The sequence below is a fragment of the Rhodamnia argentea genome, chromosome 3 (genome assembly GCF_020921035.1).
Source record: "Rhodamnia argentea isolate NSW1041297 chromosome 3, ASM2092103v1, whole genome shotgun sequence".
Taxonomy (NCBI): domain Eukaryota; kingdom Viridiplantae; phylum Streptophyta; class Magnoliopsida; order Myrtales; family Myrtaceae; genus Rhodamnia; species Rhodamnia argentea.
The window spans coordinates 2,037,217-2,057,561 of NC_063152.1; the positions used below are offsets into that span (position 1 = coordinate 2,037,217).

At 42.1% G+C, this 20,345-nt stretch overlaps 2 protein-coding genes across 3 annotated transcripts; one reads left to right on the top strand and one right to left on the bottom strand.

The window, feature by feature from the left end:
• Positions 1 to 42: 42 nt before the first annotated feature.
• LOC115755006 (UDP-glycosyltransferase 43-like) lies at positions 43 to 9,872 on the bottom strand. 2 transcript variants are annotated; one of them, XM_048275756.1, is made up of 2 exons: positions 8,467 to 9,872; positions 43 to 209 (listed from the first exon to the last, which is right to left on the bottom strand). In XM_048275756.1, exons 1-2 carry the CDS (start codon positions 9,850 to 9,852, stop codon positions 69 to 71), a joined length of 1,527 nt encoding a protein of 508 aa, XP_048131713.1. In that variant the 5' UTR covers positions 9,853 to 9,872; the 3' UTR covers positions 43 to 68. The 2 variants fall into 2 exon arrangements, with proteins under 2 accessions (XP_048131713.1, XP_030550095.2); XM_030694235.2 differs by having other exon boundaries at positions 43 to 205; positions 8,463 to 9,871.
• An 8,320-nt stretch (positions 9,873 to 18,192) lies between these two features.
• LOC115728897 (protein UNUSUAL FLORAL ORGANS) lies at positions 18,193 to 20,035 on the top strand. The gene has a single exon (XM_030659312.2). It carries the CDS (start codon positions 18,540 to 18,542, stop codon positions 19,869 to 19,871), a length of 1,332 nt encoding a protein of 443 aa, XP_030515172.2. The 5' UTR covers positions 18,193 to 18,539; the 3' UTR covers positions 19,872 to 20,035.
• The last annotated feature ends 310 nt before the right edge of the window (positions 20,036 to 20,345 follow it).

Consider the following 20,345-nt stretch of genomic DNA (forward strand, 5'->3'; position numbering starts at 1 on the left):
CCGAGTGTGTTTTGAATTGTCAATGACGGGCAGAGGTTCACATGATGTGGGGTAGCTTCGTTTCTTGATCATGCAAATTCCAATTCAACCACCAGTTGCTGAACCAAACGCCTCATTGAAGCGTGTGACGACCCATATTCCGTTGCAGCCGTCCGGCTCTTATCCCTCATCTCCTTCACCCTGCTCCTCACCTTACTGCTGCTGCCGTCCATCAATCTCCTCAGCCCCCTCTCTCCAACTCCTCGGACGACACCAATGCGCTCCCCTCCCTGTAATCCAACCTATTCTCCTCCGCCAGTCCCAGCTCTGCCACAATCTGAAACACTTTCATCTGCTGCTCTGCTTAGATGGGCCCCGTGGCCATCGGCACTCCATACCACGGGCTCTCTAACATGGAGTTCTACCCACAGTGTGAGATGAGCCCATCTATAGCTTTATGGGCGAGGATGGTTCCGCCCGGATGAGGCAGGGGGAGGAAGGTTGCCGGGGCGGGAGGAGGTGGCTCGTCAGTGGACGTAGGAGCTGATGAGAGGCCAGTGGGGATCGGTGATGACGTGACTGGCCAGGCGTTGGGCGAATTGATGGCTGGGACGAGGTTCCCGATCGCCGGCGTGGCCACAAACATCATCTCCACCTGTTCCCCCCTTCTCATGGCTTCTTTTGCCTTTTCGTCCTATACCTGCGCCGGTGCGACTCCTTCCAAGAAATTGCTTTATGAGCACAAAACGAGCAGTCGTTTTTTAACGACTCACACGATTGAATTTGTTATGAGTCCGTCGCAAAGGTTGGTCAACAGCACAATCTTCTTCTATGAGCAGGTTAGAAATAAAATCTCCAGGTGAGATTGTTTAATTTATCACATAATGGAAAGTCTCTGACTTATAAAAATACCCTTCTTTTTTTTTTTTAAGTCCGCGTAAAGTTCGTCTCATGGGTGGGGGCACTTCCGAAATAACGATAGTCACTTAGGTCATGTATTTTCTTTTACTGTATTACTCTCTTGTTATCTAGCTGGATACACATTTCACTGAAATAACGAAAATCTTACATGAGGATTAAACTTGATGACATGACATTTTAAGGAAAATTCTTATATCTAGCAACGGATTGACTCATTATTGTACCAATAGAGTCCAGCCAAATCGGTTACTGATACTTCATGGATTTTTCCCGTGGAACCGAGAATGGAATTGCATTTCCTTATCTCTGTCCAATTATAAACATAATTTGGTGGCACGTTAGTGTACCAAGTAAAGCGAGTTTTTGACAAAGACACGGAAAAAACCCTAAGTCTTAAATTTTTTTCTCCGGCACTTGCTTTTCTGGGAACTTAGCTTAGCCCTTTAACAAGAGCTTTTCTAGGGAAATTGCTTTTTAGCCGCTCATTTGTTCTTGTTTCACCACATTGGCTATGAATCAACCTCTATGTTCAACTGTCGATCGATCATCTTTGCCAGTCTTAGAGCCTCTAGGTCTAGTGATTCCTCCATCTAACCTTAATTGTTGTCAAATACATTTTTTGGCACCGTGGACTGGTTCAAAAATAAAAGAAAAACTGGAGGACGGTAAGCGATTTAGCTGCTCATCACGCCGCTCGCTAAAGGATTATGGTCTTGTCGTTCAAAATAAGAATATACGCCTGCACCATCGGACTTCCTCGAAATGGTGGTGGTTGATTGGATGATCATGGCATCGGTACTGAGATATTTAATTTTTTGCCTCATTCACGGCATTGATGACCATAAGCTTTGATCGTATCCGACATGTGCCTCACAATGTAGTCTAAGCAGCAGTGGCGCTCGTTTCGTTGGGGAAAAAAAAAAAAAAAAAATTCTTCCATGATAACAAAAAATCTTCTTCTAGAGCTGATCACCATATTAGGATTTGGTGCAACTCCTCTTAATTGCTCCTAAGTCAGATTTCTCGGAAGATTAGCATCTCACAATTGATTATTTTCTGCCTAATTCGGCATTGTTATGTTAACTTGTCAATATCTATGATTTTTAAAAAAATATTCTTATTCTCTAATCGTTGACAGCCCAAGAAATATATTTAAAAGGATTTAGATTTTTAAAATCTCGTTAATGAACATTATATATTTATTTTATAAATATAATATGATTTGCAAATAAATTCAAATCAACAGAAGTGGATTTGAACAAGTGAAAGGAAGAAATTAAATGATTATGATCGGCCAATGGGGAGATGTTTTGGGCTTTTTATTTGTTAAGGAATTATTTTGATGAGATCCACCCAAAAACTATGTGGCATAATTTTATTGATCTGCTATTATTAACGTGTTAACGCTCCCGGTGAATTCACGGAATGAAAGTTCAAATTGAGCAGGAAATGGACTAGTTAATGAAAATTAGAAATGGGAGAGATCCAACCGCATATCTCTAATGATTATGAAAGGCTCCATAACGACCGCTATTCGGGGAGCTATTCCTAACTCTAATAATGCTAAGGAGTACCTTGCTCATATTGAGGAGCAGTATGAGGGCACTTCTAAAGCACAAGCTACTGCTCTTATTTCCAAAATGATTACCCTCAAGTATAATGGAAACAATGGTGTTCGTGAGCACATTATGCGGATGAATGATATGGCTGCTCAACTTAAGTCCTTGGATATGGAAATCTCTGAAGGTTTCCTTATTCACTTAATTATGACATCTCTTCCTGCACGGTTTGGTCCTTTCAAGATCAACTATAATACTCAAAAAGAGAAATGGAAGATGAGCGAGCTGATTTCCATGTGTGTCCAAGAAGAAGAGAGGCTGAAATCCGAACAATCTGATGGTGCTCATGTAATTACTTTTGGTTCAAATAAAGGAAAAGGAAAAAGAAGGATACATGGCAAGGGCCATAATTATGGAAATAAGGGCACTCATGACTCTAAGATTAACAAGGCAGGTCTTTCTGGTTCAAAAGTATCAAGTGGTCCCAAGTGTCATTTCTGTAGACATAGAGGATATGTGAGGAAAGAATGCTTGAAATTTCGGCATTGGTTGAAGAAGAAAGGTAATACTTTATTATGTCATGTTTGTTATGAGTCCTATATTGTTGATGCTCCTTTAAATACATGGTGGATTATTACTGGTGCAACTCTACACATAACTAATTCATTGCGGGGCTTCCTTTCAAAGAAGAATCTAAATAAGGGAGACCATAATATTGTCATGCGAAATGGAGAAAAGGTTCCAGTTAAAGCAATTGACACTCTCCGTTTGATGTTGGAGAGTGGTTTCAATTTGAATTTAGTTGATACTGTTTATGTTCCCAGTATTACTAGAAACTTGATTTCCGTTTCAAAACTTGATGCTTATAGTTATTCGTTTAAGTTTGAGAATAAAGGTTGCTCCATTTCTCATTAAGGTGAGACTATTGGTTATGGTTTGTTAGAAGGAAACCTCTACAAATTGTCTTTAGATTCTTTGTTTGCTAAATCATTAATTTCAATGAATGTGAATGATGAAGTTACTAAAACTAGTAAGAAACGGAAATCGGAGATTGAAAATTCTTCAAAATTATGGCATGAATGTCTGGGCCATATATCACGAGGCGGAATGGAATGTCTCATTAAGGATGGAATTCTACATTCTCTAGACTTCTCTTATTTTGACACATGTATTAAATGCATTAAAGGAAAATTCCCAAAGGGCAATAAACATGGTGCTACAAAGAGTGATGGACTTTCTACGAATTATCCACACCGACATTTGTGGACCTTTTCCTACTCTTGGTATTGGTGGTCATAAGTATTTCCTTACTTTCATCGATGACTACTCATGTTACGCTCATGCCTATCTTATCCATGATAAATCTGAAGCATTAGACATGTTTAAGATTTACAAAGCCGAAGTTGAAAATCAACTTGACCTAAAGATTAAAGTTGTAAGATCTGATCGTGGAGGAGAATATTATGGAAGGTTTTCTAACACGGGTCATAATCCTGGTGCTTTTGCTTTATTTTTGGAGCAATGTGGCATAGTTGCTTAGTATACAATGTTGGGTACTCCCTAGCAAAATGGTGTTGCCGAGCGACGAAATCGTACTTTAATGGATATGGTACGAAGTATTATATGCCATAGCACTCTACTAGAGTGCCTTTGGGTTGAAGCTCTTAAAACAGCTGTGCATATCCTTAGTCGGGTTCCCAGTAAATCCGTGATTAAAACACCTTATAAACTGTGGACAAAAAGAAAATCGAGTTTGGGATATCTTCATGTATGGGGTTGTTTAGCTGAGGCAAAGATATATAACCCACAAATGAAGAAACTCGACCAAAGGACCATAGCTTATTATTTCGTTGGTTACCCTAAAAGATCAAAGGGTTTTAGATTTTCTTGTTCTTCACATACCACTAAATTTGTTGAAATTAGAAATGCGGTGTTTCTGGAAAATGTTGATTATAGTACCCCTAGAACAATAGACCTTGAGGAAACTCGAGATCACATTTCTACTCGGGATCATGTTTTAGTTCCTATTATTCAAGGGTCAAGTGTACCATTACCTTCACCGGAAGTTTCCGGTCCATCGGAAGAGGTACTTAATGAAGAACCTCATAATATAGAGCTTATTCCTCCTTATGAACAATCTCTTAGGAGATCGGGACGAGAGAGGAAATCAGCTATCTTTGATGATTACATCGTATATCTAAATGAGTCGGACTATGATGTTGGCATAGGAATTGATCCTATCTCCTATGATGAAGCCATTACAAGCAATCATTCAACTCAATGGCTTGAAGCCAAGAAAGATGAGTTGAACTCAATGAAAACTAATGATGTCTTGGATCTAGTAGACTTGGCTAAAGGGGCTAAGGCTGTAGGTCCGTAAATGGGTTTACAAAACTAAGCTAGACTCTAAAGGTAATGTTGAAAGGTATAAACCTAGACTAGTCGCGAAAGGTTTCACTCAAAGAGAAGGAGTGGATTATAATGACACATTTTCTCCCGTGTCAAAGAAGAACTCTTTAAGAATAGTCATGGCTTTAGTAGCTTATTATGATTTAGAGCTACATCAAATGGACGTGAAAACAACGTTTCTTAATGGAGACTTGCAAGAGGATGTCTATATGGCACAACCACAAGGTTTTGTGGTTGAGGGCAAAGAATATAAGAAATGCAAACTGAAAAAGTCCATCTATGGTTTGAAACAAGCCTCTAGATAGTGGTATCTTAAGTTTCATGGTGTGGTTGGTAATCTTGGCTTTAAAGAAAATGCAATGGATCAATGTATATATCTTAAGATTAGTGGGAGTAAATTTATCATTCTAGTATTATATGTAGATGATATATTACTTGCCAGCAATGATAAGGACATGTTGCATGGGACTAAGAGCTTTCTTTCTCATAACTTTGAGATGAAAGACTTGGGTGAAGCCTCTTATGTAATAGGCATTGATATTCATAGAAATAGATCTCAAGGGATCGTAGGACTATCTCGGAAAGCCTATATTGAAAAGATTCTCAAAAGATTCAACATGCACAGTTGTTCTCCCAATGTTGCCCCTATTGTTAAAGGTGACAAATTTAGCTTATTGCAATGCCCTAGAAATCAACTGGAGCTTGTACAAATGGAGCATGTTCCCTATGCATCTGTAGTAGGGAGTTTTATGTACGCTCAACTATGTACTCGCTCGGACATAGCATATGTTGTTGGAATGCTTGGCCATTACTAAATAAACCCAGGAATGGGTCATTGGAAAGCAACTAAGAAAATGATGCGCTACTTACAGGGTACAAAAGATTTTATGTTTACCTACAAGAGAACAGATAACCTTGAAGTTATTAGTTATTTTGATTCCGATTATGCTGGGTGCATCGACACTAAGAAATCCACATCGGGTTATATTTTTATGCTCTTTGGAGGACCCATCTCATGGAAGAGTGCAAAGCGATCTATAACTGCATCTTCCACTATGGAGGCAGAGTTCATAGCATGTTATGAAGCGAGTTCTCATGGTCTATGGTTAAAGAATTTCATTGAGGTAGTTGATACTATATCGAGACCATTGAAGATTCATTGTGACAATCGGGTTGCTATTTTCTTCTTGAAAAACAACAAATCAAGTGGTGCATCCAAACACATTGACATTAAATATCTTGTTGTTAGAGAAAGAGTTCAAAATCAAATTGTGTCCATTCAGTATATAAGTACGAAAGCCGTGTTAGCGGATCCCAAGACGAAAGGCTTGCCACCTAATCTCTTTCGAGAACATGTTGCTAGCATGGGTTTGGTTGATAGCCTTTAGTTTAGACTATGATTTTAGACACATGATGTTATATTTTGTGATCACCTTCATGTAATGGATTTTGAATTTATGGTTTGTTGCTTCTTGTTATATGTGCACATTTGAAGCCTTTTGAAACAAACAATTATGTGTGGACCACATGAACATTTTTATACTATGAAATGTTATTGTTCATGACTATTAAACCATTAGATGTTGTGTTTGATGTTTGTGCTGGAATAGTAACTGGAGAACGGTACTGTGTAAATGGAACATGGATACCGGCTTCAATTCTTTTCTATATAAATGTCGGACATGACCTTACTTAAGGGATGTTTTATATGCCCGATTATGTTGTGTTAAGTTGATAGATAATAGAACCTTTGGCCAAGTGGGAGAATGTTGGATTTGATGAGATCCACCCAAATATGTGGCCTATTAGGTTTATTATTTAAATATATTACGGGCATATACTTATTATATATTTGTTACATCCAATTGAGCTTCTAGAACCTTTATCTTAAACCTTGATGGACGGTTGAGATTTGGCAGCTCTAGGGTTGGTCCCATCACTCCCTCTATATAAGATCTCTTTTGCGAAGAACGGCTATCGCTTCCTTACGCTTCCCACATACTTACATTTCCGTTTTCTCCACAAAATTATCGAGAGAAAAATACACATCCATCTCAATTGTTATGGAGGAGAGTGGTGAAGATCTACACCCGTAGACGACATATTCTATTTCATCGGATCAACAATGACTTCTTTTGATTCGGGTATGTATCATCTATCACTTTAATCTTAGGTTCGTGTGATTGAAAGATCCCATAATCCTAACATTATATCCCACCATCGACATTTATTTACAAGCAATTATGGATTTTGAATCCATAGATAACTTCCTAGTACTATCCGCAGTTACTACTAGTGAGAAGTTCCAAATTGGAGAGATGATCCTCGATTTTCTATCGGCGTTTATCCACAAAAAGGTTGCAAATCTCGAGATTGTAGGCATAATCATGTAGCAATTATGTACTCGTGTCGATCCATTGTCTTCTTTCGATTGATGTGTTGGTAATTCTTTGTTTGTACAATAATGACGCAGCCTCAACACCTAGCCAAAATGTGAGACTATTTGTTGTCAACGATTTTGTCTATCAATAGATAATTTGCTGTCGATGGATTTATCGGTTGATTGCCTTCGAGCAGTTGATTGGTGGAGCTCTCCTTCAAGAGCCTCTACATTAATCTCACCATCTTAATTTACTGACATCTTGCACTGTCGATGAGTCTTAAATGCCTCTCGATAATTTTGTCATTGACGACTTCTGTTTTGACCAAACTTTGCTCTCATCGGCCGAGCCTGCTCTCATTGGTATCAAACTTTGTTCTCATCGGCTGAGCTTGCTGTCGTTGATATCAATCGAGAAGTAAAATGTGCTTTAGTCGAAGTTATATTGCTGTCAAAATTTATCAACCAAATGGCTTAGTAAATCCCTTCTCCTTGGTGGGATTTATTGGCTTGACGTCCGATATACCGAGGGATACTCCCCTACTCGAATGAAACACGGTTTGTTTCGAGCAATCTTGGATAGCTGAGCTTCTTGAGAAAAATGTCGTTCACAATTCCATTCAAAGTATCTACAAATTCTCTTTGAGTCACCGCGGTATACTATTCAACGCGGTTCTCTGTAATTTGATTGAAAAGCATTTTGATGTACATGCAAGTTTTTCATTCTTTGTGTTGCCATTGCCGACGGCATAACCGAGCATTTCAAGTTTGCCAATGTATCAATGGATATCCTGAAAAGGCTTTTCTATAGCATTTGAAGGACACTTGAAGGCCAATAGGCATGCGGCCCCGCTGGTAAAGGGATTGTGAATGTTAGTATCATATGTGTGGAATTTGACTCTCGTGCTCTTCAAAGAGGCAAAGCAAAAATAAGAGATAGGAAAGTTTAAGACGTAATGCAAAATATGCACATCTGGGTCGTTTTATTAATCAGGACTCACTGTGAAGACATAAGTACAAGTGTGATTGGATTGTGGGTATCAGGTAGAGGTTTCATATGATAAGTGGTAGCTTCGTTTCTTGATCATCCATATCCAAACCCGATCCGACCACCAGGTGCTGAACCAAACGCCTCATTGAAGCGTGCGATGACCCATGTTCCGTTACTGCCATCCGGCCCTTGTCTCTCATCTCCGTCACCTTGCTCCTCATCTCGCTGCTGCCCATCAAACACCTCAGCCCTCTCTCCAACTCCTCGGCCGACACCAACGTGCTCCCCTCCCTGTAATCCAGCCTAATCTCCACCGCCAGTCCCAGCTCCGCCACCATCTGGAACGCGTTCATCTGCTGCTCCGCATAGATGGGCCACGTGGCCATCGGCACGCCGGACCACAGGCTCTCTAATATGGAGTTCCAGCCACAGTGCGATACGAACCCCCCAATAGCCTTATGGGCCAGGACGGTTACTTGTGGAACCCACCCGCAAACCAAGCCGGTCTCGGCCGTCCGGTCCAGGAACGCTTCCGGTAAGGCTTGATCCATACTCTCGTAGTCACCTGGAATGTCCAATTTACTCCTAGGTGGCTCGCGTAACGACCATAAGAACCGGAACCCAGACCGCTCCAGCCCACTCGCTATCTCTCTCGCCTGAGGTGCGCCCAGGCTCCCCATGCTCCCGAAGCACAGGAACACCACTGATGAAGGTGGCTGCTTATCGAGCCACCGCACGATGGCTTCTTGCTTGGCCCTTTGCGGGTGCCACTTGACTGGTCCATCGAGGTCTATTACCGGTCCGACCGAATAAACTGGCGGCAATGCGCCCGCCCTGAGCGACTGGAGCGCATGCCCTTCAAGCTCGGCAAAAGTATTTATCACAATCCCCTTGGTCCCGCCGTACCTCCCCGCATGGGCTAAAAACCAGGTGAACGCATCCTTCCACCTGAGAACTAAAGAGGGCAAGACTCGCTTAGGGACTGAGTTGACGAAACTTGGAATGGGCAACTCAGTGCTCATGTCCTCAGACTCGATCGCCTTCCTAGCTCCAGGGTCTAACAGATAGAGCATGAACCCGAGAAAGCTCGCCGGGGATGCAAAGAAGAGATAGTGAGGGATGCCCAGCTCGCAAGCTACGTCGGCGACGGGCACAGTGAACATATCCAAGAACAGAGCGGCGACTCGGGTACCCGTTGACCTGAGGTTCACCAAGGCCTGCTTGACGAGAGGCGCGTGGTTGGCGATGTGCAGAGAGGCGTAGGCGAAGGCGGACTGGTACTCGCTCGGACGAGGCGGGTCCGCCTGAGGGAGGTGGACGAAGCGTAGGTTGCCAGCGCGGGAGGAGGAGGAGGAGGAGGCGGCAGCTCGCGAGTGGATGTAGGAGCTGACGAGGGGCCGGTGGGGATCGGTGATGACGAGGACGGTGGAGCAGAACCGAGGGTCGTGATTGGCCAGGCGCTGGGCGAACTCGACGGCGGGGACGAGGTTCCCGATCGCCGGCGTGGCCAAGAACACCACCTCCACCTCTGCTCCGCTCATGGCCCTTTTTTCGTTTCGTCCTAGATCGGAACGACTCTTTTCCAGCTGCACAGCACTTAGCCAACCAACCATTACAAGATGTTTGTCCGTGAGGACAAAACTCGGTCGCAACTCACTAATCTGTGTCGTCTACGACAGCCCATGTTAGGAAAATTTCCCATCCTGGAATATGCTCGCACCATTGAATTTGTCACGAGTCTATCTCTAAAGGTTTCCCCAGCACAATCTTCTTCTATGAACATGTCAAGAGGAAACTCTCCCATCTACTTATTTAATCTTTATCACTTTATTGGAAGTTATGAAGTACCCTTTTAGGTCCTCCAATGTATATCTCGTGGGTGACGGCACTTTTCGCATCAATCGCGCCATACTTTAGGATAACCCTATGGTGTGTAGCACGTGTCTATGAGAGTCTGCTCGCCGTGGAAACATTTAATAGGATCGAATGCGATAAGTAGCCTACCTCACGTCAACTCCAAAGGGGTGTGCAACTGGATTGGATAGAACTGGGAACCGGGTTGGATCGCTCGAAAAACCAATCCGATCCTGGGTTCTAATGCAAACAGGTACGGTTCCTCGTTTCAAGATTTTGGTACCGATTTAAATAGGTCCAATTTCCAGTTCCAAATGAAGACCCACCCGAGAACCAAACCGACTTTGGAACCGCTTCTTAGTTACAATAAAAATAACATAATTTCTCTAAGTTGAGTCTAACGTTGCCTCGCCTCATTTGTTTCTTCTCCATTCTTTGTCCCATCTCTCTCTATTCTTTGGAGCAATATTTTTATGGATGAATGGAAAATGAAGTTTTATAATTTATGTTAAGTAAAAGGGAGGGGAGTTTCAAAATTTTATAATTTATGTTTTATGTAACGTGTTTAAACTTTTTATTGTTTATAATTGTACGTGACTACGTGTTTGAACTTTTTATCGTTTATAATTGTACGAGACCATGTGTTTGACAGATAAGGGTTTATGTCGATCATTTTTTACTTTGAGCCATTTTGTTGCTCATATTATTTGTTCTAAAAAATGAAATAAAAAAAAAAAAAATAGGCTCTCATATAGACCCTAAAATTGGACCAGAACAACAAGGTAGGTTCTAAAATCAGTTCCAGAAAAATATGATAAGTTTCAGGTTCAAAAAACTGAGAACCGGTTATAACAAGGTGGGCTCTAGGTTTGGAACCTGCCCATCCTGAAACCGATCATCCCTATAACTCCATATAAAGATGTTCATTTGTGAGTTACAAACTAAATAACCTTAAGGTTAAAGGGTTGACTCCGCCCTCGGTTGTTAGCCTATTAACAGTTAAGAGAAAGACACAAAGGATAGAAAGAAAAAAAATTTGAAATAAAATATAAAAGACATATAATAAAAATCAGAGAATTAAAAAGAAATTACAAAAGATGTTCATATCAACGGGCCATGTCATGTAGAATAGACGACATCCATTTTCGGTCTAATTGGTTGGAAGGACTACATTGACAAATTATCAAAATGTTTAGGATTAAATTGACACAATTAAAAAGTTTAGAGCTGAATTGATTGTCAATAGAATAAATTTAAAATTTTTTGGACAATTTTACCATCAAATTTGTCTAGTGTAGAGAAGACTCGTACAAATCCCACTTGGCTTGGCAAACAGACTACTTGGGAAATCCATTTTCCTCAACGTGCGAAACTGGCAAAATGTCTGTTACGGTGAAGAATTCTCCCAACTCTGAACGAAACACAGCTGATTTTTTTAGTAATCTTGGATGGCTTCCGAAGAACAATGTCATTCGATATATCAATGCAAGCTAGTTTAGTTTATAAGAGTAATCGTAAGTTCATTCAAAGTATCTTGGCTACGACAAATAGGTCATTGTTGCTCATGTAAAAGTAGTTTTGCCTCTAGTTCGTTAAACCAAGAACGCGATGAAGTGTCTCTCTTGCTTGTTCGGAGCGTGCCTTAGGGGGCTGCAGCCAATGGATGACACAAAATTGACCATTTCAGTGGTACTAATGATTGTCCATCCTCTCTATCTTGTCGATTTTCTAGTCAACAATGTACAGAAGAAAAAGAAAACAAGAATGGTTTTCTCTTTGCCTCCAAGGCTCCCATTAGCAGCCCCAGCAAACCAAACTGAAATGTTTGGTCAATTCTCTCATCTCCAAAAGAACTTGCCATCCATTCACCATGAACGTATTCCACTTTTCTTATCACCATCCTTTGTCTTCCAAAATGTCTTCAAATTCAATTTCTCATCTCTTATGGTCAAAATTTTATTCGCAGGGACATATTTATACTTCTCTTTATCTCTTTTATGTATATTTGGCCAATGGCCAATTTGTTTCGCTCATGATTGACTTTCGGTTCGTCTGTGTATCTTGTTCACCAACATACATGTGGCTAACTAGGTCCACCTCCTTGGTCGAGTGTAAAGCAAGTCATCCTCGCAGAGCTAAAGATTCACAAAGATATTGTAGACATTAATTTTGTTGAGATACACGTGTGATTTGTATTAGAAAAGTCTCACATTGAGAAATTGGTGTAGTGTTGAGTAATTGATACATCTTATTCGACTCATAACTCGCTCATTTAAGCTTTTGAGTGAAGGCGACGGGCTGAGATTTGGGCTTTGATGCCAGGAGAGAGTGTAGAGAAGTAGGAGGTAATACAAGTGAACTTGAATGGATAGAACACTCGTTACCCATAGAAATCCACATAAAGGATAAGAGTAAAAACCAGAACAACTCCTTGTTCTCAAGCCAAAGGTAATAATTTATGAATGAATCAAGTCTGCCTTTTTCATTCATCTTAGTATGCTTATATAGACGAGCATGGAACAACTCTCTAAGCTCGAGTGGCTCTTCATAGGAAAGAGACTAAGAATTTAAAAGACATAGGAACTACAAAAGTAATAAAGTCCTAGGAACTGGAAAACGCATTAAACACTTAGAGACTAGAACTTGGACTCTTTGAGAACTTAAATGACATTTTAGACCTTGAAAAACATGAAAGATAATGATGGTTGAAGGTCTTCATACTTTGACAGTTCCTAGGTTGTTGAATTAATGACTTTAAGTGAATGTGAACATTCCCCCATCACAAAGTGATGAATTACCGACAGAAGCTCGTGAATCCGCAACAAGGAGATCGGTAACTAAGAAATTGGTAACTTCATAGCCGCATCGGTATTTTCATAGAATTCTCCGGCATCAAGCTCCCTCCTAGCGACTTTCCCGGGTGAAGCTATCGGATTTCGTTGTGCGCTCTCAATAAGTTTGACGTAGAAATGAATGTAGGGAAGCTAAGAGTGGAGCACAGTGAAAACAGTACTTCAAGTTAAGAGAGATCATGGTCATGGACCCCATCAGATGGAGGAACGCTTGTTTTTCCCTGTGCAAATGCCGCCTGTGTGTACGGTACTGTGGGGAGATGGAACTGGTTACTTGAAGAGAGACGCAATATCCAAAGATGGGTTTAGTCACTTTTTCCTTTAAAGGGAGGTTCCTTATAAGATGATAAATTTTCCCAAGAATCTGATGGGCTTCACTTTTGCCATTTTTGGACAAAAACAGACTCAGACAAACTAAAACATAAAGGGATTGACACGAGCAAGACGATCAACGTCTCACTTAGATTTTACTTCCCCTTAACAAAACCAAACAAAACCCGAGAGAGAGAGAGAGAGAGATTCTTTTGTCACTTTTGACTTTTTCTCAGATGTGAAAGCTTTTTCTCCCTGTAGTTCGCACCAGGCTGGGGGAAAAAATCCAACACTGAAATTGGGATTAGACGTGTGAGCTGACAACAACTGCGCTGCGCCCTTCACTCTGCATTAGGGTTTTCGGTTTCCTTGTCCCCGCTTTCCGATTTCTCTTTTCGTGCGTGATCAAACCAATCTAAAAGGAAAAGCTCCTTTAAAGTCCATAATCTTATCGACGACAGCTATAATTAATCTGCACGAAAGTTATCTAATCTTTCCCTTCTGTTTGAGAACACTCGAGAAAGGTATGGATAGTTTATGGGGGGCGCAATGTGATGGTTTTCGATGTATTTGGTACGCCTACAAATACTTATATGGAGTGTCGTGATTTGAGCTCGTGAGTCTCAAACTATACTCTATTAATTATTGAATTCCACAACCATCACCCTCGTCATGTTTATGACGAATAAATTGAAAGTGAAACTGAAACATCAATATTGAGTTAGAAGGTTAATATAAGGATTTATTTGTCATTCAATTGCTTTGTTTTTTAAGTAGTTTATGACAAAGAAGTCCATCTATATAAATCTTGGGTCCAAACACAATAAATCTCCTCATGGATGAAGTAACACATGAGCCAAAAAAATAGGATAAATGTATCCCGATGTGAACATTTTTATGCTTCATGGTGTGTTTAGAATCGAACTGAAGTTATCCACCTCATTCACGCATTAAATATCCATCCTTATGGACTAAACCAATTTGGTGGAAGTAACTTTTTGACCTTTACAGCATTTTTTCACTCTACCTATATACTCTTAATGTGGAATTCTATTATCTTAACCATATGTAGTTGCTAAATAGTACATCGATTATGAATTATCAAATGTAAGATTTACATATTGACGACTAAAGTAAACAAAGGGTTTGAGTTGACATTGCAAAAGATGCATATCGTTCATCGTCTTCAGTGTCCCAACTCGTGTCACTTACGTAGATCTTAGCCAACATCTAGCTTGGCTTTGATTTTTGAAAGAGGTTGATACTCATTGTCATAAATATCCTATAACAAGAGTCAAGCCAAAGTAAAGAGTCCATCCCAGTGTAAAAACCAAAAAATAGTTGTAGCTGCATTAGAATGGATGTACCAAGTTCTTATTGTTTATAAAAGTGGAACTCTCATGAATTTACGTTCTCCCACTAGAAGGGAGGTTATGCCCATGACGAGAAGCGACATTAATCATTATGTTAATGGTGATTTATAACCACTAGTGTCTCATTTGAACCCCAAACCCTAATTGCACCTGCCATTCTCTCACTGTTTTAGTCTCTTAGTTTCTCACTTAGCAACAACAAAAAGACTCGATCTCTTAGTTAGAGAAAGCAGTCACACAGTGTACGTTCTACAGAATGAAGAACAACTTGAAACGAACGAAAATCTTTCGAAAACCCTAGCTATTCCATGTGAAGTTATACATCCGATCCATGTTCGTAAGATCAAGCAAGCCATCCGAGTGGCCATCTTAGCTTCGCTAGAAACAAGGTTCATGACCGGCTACCCAATATAGCCGAGCATATCCGATTCTTGAGCAAAAACCTACCAGATGTCGCTTGGATATTCATGGGGAAACCACGATCCCAAACACTGTCCTCTTTCTTCATTCTGATTCATTTCTTGATCGAATTAGGCTCAAACTCCATACATTAAGGTGGACTTTCGCAAGGCCTACGATACGGTTGACTGGGATTTCATAGAAGTGGTATTGCAAGCCTTCGGTTTTCCTGAAACATTTGCCAGGCTAATCATGGTTTGTATTTGCACTCCCAAATTCTCTATGGCTATTAATGGGGAACTACATGGTTTCTTCGCTGCTGGGAGGGGCATTCGACAGGGGGACCTCATGTCGCCATATTTATTTACACTAATCATGGAAATCTTCTCGGGTATCATCAGACTGCAGACTTGGCAGCCGGGCTTTAAATACTTTTGGAGGTGCAAGCCTACCCAGCTCACACATCTGTTCTTTGCGGATGATGTACTACTTTTCGTGGAGGCAAACCTACCAACGGCTACATTGATGAAGGATGGCCTCGATAGATTCTCTACATGGGCTGGTCTTAGGCCAAATCTGTCCAAGAGTGAGATCTTCTTCTCCGGGGGTTCTATGGAGCTAAAAGAAGCAATCCTCAATGTCTTTGGCTTCCATAAATGTGCTATGCCATTCCGGTACCTAGGTGTCCCTGTTATTGCCTCAAGATTGTCAAGAGTGGACTGTGACTCCCTGGTGAACTTGATAACGGCTAGAGCTCAATCTTGGACTCAACGCTTTCTATCCTTTGCGGGTCGGCTTCAACTCATCAGGTAAGTTCTACATGCAATTCACGTTTACTGGGTTGCTGTGTTTATGCTACCCAAGGCCGTATTGTCTCGAATAGAACGAATCCTAAGGCAATTCCTGTGGAAGGGGCCGAGACTTGGTGTTGGGGGTGCAAAAGTCTCGTGGGATGATGTTTGCCTTCCCAAAGAAGAGGGGGGGCACGGGATAAGGAGACTTGTTGATTGCAATAGGGCAGCGATGCTTAAACATATATGGCTTTTGTTTACGGACAGAGAATCATTATGGTGCAAATGGATTCATTCCACGTTCCTAAAGAACAATAATTTTTGGGTAGTCACCAGGCCAACGTTCTGTTCTTGGGCGTGGAAAAAAATACTTGATTTGAGGATGGACTTTCTGCATCTCTTTACTTGGCGGTTGGGCAGTGGATGCAATGTGTCTTTTTGGTTTGATTCTTGGCATCCACGCGGACCGCTCAACAAAGTCTTTTCCAACATCGACATTTACCGTTCGGGCATCCCTCGGAAAGCCACGGTTGCTGATGTGTTTGCCGTCCCCGGTCACCAATCATAGATTGTGGCCACCATTCGAGCATGGCCCGAGCAGATCCCACCCCTTGACCCGAGCCGTTCTGATCGCTTTGCTTGGCTTGGCCACTCCTCCGGTGACTTCTCCATTGCCTCAGCCTGGAATATCATAAGGCCGAGAGGACAAGAAGTACAGTGGTATGCTTTCATTTGGAATCGTTCTCTGGCACCTAGGCACTCATTCCATCTATGGCTGGCCATGCGGAACCGACTACCCACCCAGGTGGTACCGATTAGTTACAACCGGATTTCGGATGCAACATGTGCCTTTTGTCGGTGTAGACCGGATAGTGTCGTTCATTTATATTTTGGATGCCACCACACGGCGTCTCTTGCTTCATATTGGGCGGCCAAGTGCAATCTTGCATGGTATAATAGGCCTTAGCGGGATAATCTGCGGTGGGCCATGCAACATATAGGTGGTCGCTGCTTCCACCAACAGATAGCCCGTTTCTCCTTTGGAGCACTTTGCCACATCATTTGGAAGATAAGAAATCAGATCTTGTTCCGTAATCAAACTCTCTATTTACCTGCCATTAAGACGCATCTGGAGAAGGTTGTGAAGGATAAAGCGCTGACTTTCAAGCATGTTGAAGACACGCCTCGCAATAGGAGAATACAAGCTGGTTGGGCCATCGATCCTACTATTTTTGGCTGATAGGAGGGTCGTCCCATTTTCCTTTTCTGGTTGTATTTTGGGCGAGCTGTTTTGGCCGTTCCTCCTTCTTTTTCCATAGGGACCCTTGTCCCTCTTTTGGACCCATGACACTCTTGCACTCCTAATGACACTGACTAGTGTCATCACGAGTGCAGGACCCCTTTTTTGTAGTGTCGGGCTCCCTCTGCTCTTCTATCTACTCTTGTATAGTTGCGCCTTGGTTAAAGTCAATATATATCTTACCTTTATCAAAAAAAAAAAAACTCCATACATTAACTACTCATCCATGGGTGGCTCGGTTGGTTAGGACGCATTTGAGATTGTGTGGTTAGACGCACTAGTCCCAAGTTCGATTCTCCAGCTGAGCACCCGTGATTTAAGTGAGGGCCATGGCAGTAGGTTGTTATGCTAGTCTCCTCCGAGAAATAGTCGAGGTGCGCGTAAACCGGCCCAAACACCTCGGTTATCCAAAAAAAATATAAAAAACTCCATACATTAACTCAACTAAAGTGAGACTGCAGCTTCTTCTTTGGGGTTGAATATGAGAAATTTGGCAAAAACATACACTTAACTTGCCATATATCGAATTCCTAGACCAGCCCTACGATCCCGGCACAACTGAATGGCAACACCAGCTTTCTCGGACACATTCATACATCGGTGTGTAGAGAACGAGATTGTCTTCAAGTGCTGTCGTGATGGTTTCCGTGCCAGTGGGATTAGCCCGCAGAGTTCAATTAGGAGAGATGAAGAGGGAAGAGTTTTCAAGTGGAGCTGAATAATCAAATTTCTATTCCAAACTTAGTACACAACAGACAGACAGAGAGACTCGTCTTGGCACTTTACCATCGCGTCATCCATCTTTCTGATCTGATCTGCAGCTCTCTCTGTCCTTTTCTTTCTGCTCCTGTTGTCCCTCTCCCTCTTCCTCGGCCTTTTGAAATGAAATCACTCACAAATCATCGCTGGAAAAACATCCCTTCAATAAATCATCACTCATCTCTGCCAAAAAGATAAAACATGAAAGCACACAGACAAGGAAACAGCAGGGAAAAAAAAAAAGACGAGATTCAGACATGCAAATGCATTTGGCTCTACTCCCTAATCCTTATATAAACCCTCCTCCTCCCTCTACACCACAACCCAAGATCAAGAACTTCCCTTATCGAAACCCTACTTCACAAAAGTTCATGTGGGTACTCCAAGTATCTTCCTCCGACTCTGCAATTCACAAATCCCATGACCTTTCTTTAACCACCAACCTCTCTCTTACTCTTACTCTTTACCTAGGGTTTTCTTCTTCTTGAAATGCTTGTGTTTGTGTTTCTTTCCCTTTTTTGTGTTTAGCTAGCTATAGCTTGAGAGGTCAGAGTTGGCAAAAAGAAAGAAACAATAGAAAATCCACTTCTTAGTTTGTTTGTCTGGTCCTATTCAAGAAACCTGATTTTCAATTTCTTGGGTGGTTTCCCTTTTTTCCTCATGGAAGCCTTCAATGCCTCAATGCCCTTGCCTTTCTCATACCTATTCACAAGTGGAGGCACAGCTGCTAGTACTTCGTCATTGTGTGGCGGTCCATGGATGGACCCTAGAATATGGAGCAGGCTTCCTCAAAGCCTGCTCGATCGAGTGATCGCGTTTCTTCCGCCACCCGCCTTCTTTCGGGCCCGTTCGGTTTGCAAGAGATGGTATGGGCTCTTGTTCTCTAACACCTTCCTTGAACTCTGCTTCCAAGTATCCCCGGACCGCCATTGTTTCATCTTCTTCAAGAACAAGATCCACAGCAGCTGCATCTACCAAAACAACAACTCCACCAACAACCCTAGATCATCATCATCAGCTAGTTATAACATGGAAGGCTATCTGTTTAACCCTTATGAAATAGCGTGGCACCGCCTTTCTTTTCCTTTGATCCCTTCTGGGTTCTCCCCATGTGCTTCTTCCGGTGGGTTGTTGTGTTGGGTTTCTGATGAGGCCGGCATGAAGAGCTTGATCTTATGTAACCCTCTTGTTGGTTCTTTTACTCCACTGCCCCCAACACTTAGACCAAGGCTCTTCCCTTCGGTCGGCCTCACCATCACTCCATCTTCAATCGACGTTACCGTCGCCGGAGATGATTTGATATCTCCGTATGCGGTGAAAAACCTCTCTTCCGAGAGCTTCCACATTGACGCCGGCGGGTTCTTCTCGCTGTGGGGCACCACTTCTTCTCTACCTAGGCTTTGCAGCCTCGAATCAGGCAAGATGGTGTCTGTGGAAGGGAAATTCTACTGCATGAACTGTAACCCATTTAGCGTTTTGGTCTATGATATAGGGAGCAACAACTGGTGCAAGATTCAAGCCCCCATGAGGAGGTTCTTGAGGTACCCCAGTTTGGTGGAAAGCAAGGGAAGGTTGCTTCTAGTGGCGGCTGTTGAGAAGAGCAAGCTCAATGTGCCAAAGAGCTTGAGGATTTGGGCTCTTCAAGATTGTGGAACAAATTGGGAGGAAATGGGGAGAATGCCGCTTGAACTCTACATTCAGTTTGCAGATATTGAAGGTGGAAGAGGGTTTGATTGCGTTGGGAATGGAGAGTTCGTCGTGATCGTGATAAGAGGGTGTTGGGACAAGGCCTTGCTTTTCGACATGTGGGGGAAGAGGTGGCAGTGGATACCGCCATGTCCGTTTGTTGGAGGTGGATGCCGCAGCAGTGATTGCGGTGCCGGCGGCAGCGGTGAGTTTGAGTTGCATGGCTTTGCATATGAGCCAAGACTGGCTACGCCGGTCACCGGGATGCTCGACCAGTTGGCTCACCCTCTGCAGTCTTTCAGTTAGAACAAATGCTAGGGCTTTTCCTATAAGCAAGAAGGTGTTCTTATTGTGGTTGCGCTTGTGAGCATTTTATGATTTACTTTCCATGCAGGATGTTTTAGCCGCTACTATCCCAAGCTATGTAATTCTGGTTCTCGCCTTCATCTGCATGTTTGATCATTCCCTTACTTGCCTCCCATTCCTTCCAGCAAATTATACATGGCACAATCTATCGTTCCTTCTCGCTCCCAATCACCCGGATGCTCAAGTTACGCTCATCATAGTGAGTTTGAACAAGTCGCCCACCCATCGGACTACACCGGAAAAAAATAGCTGTAATCTTAAGAGTGCAAGAGGAAATGATATTGCAATGAACTGCATAAGGTTGACAGTTTATTCTCACTGCCACAATGAACCAAAACCGCAACTGGAAGAAAGATATTATCCGAATAATAGTGCATCTTTTAACATTAGTCTGGATCATAGACTCGTCTCTTT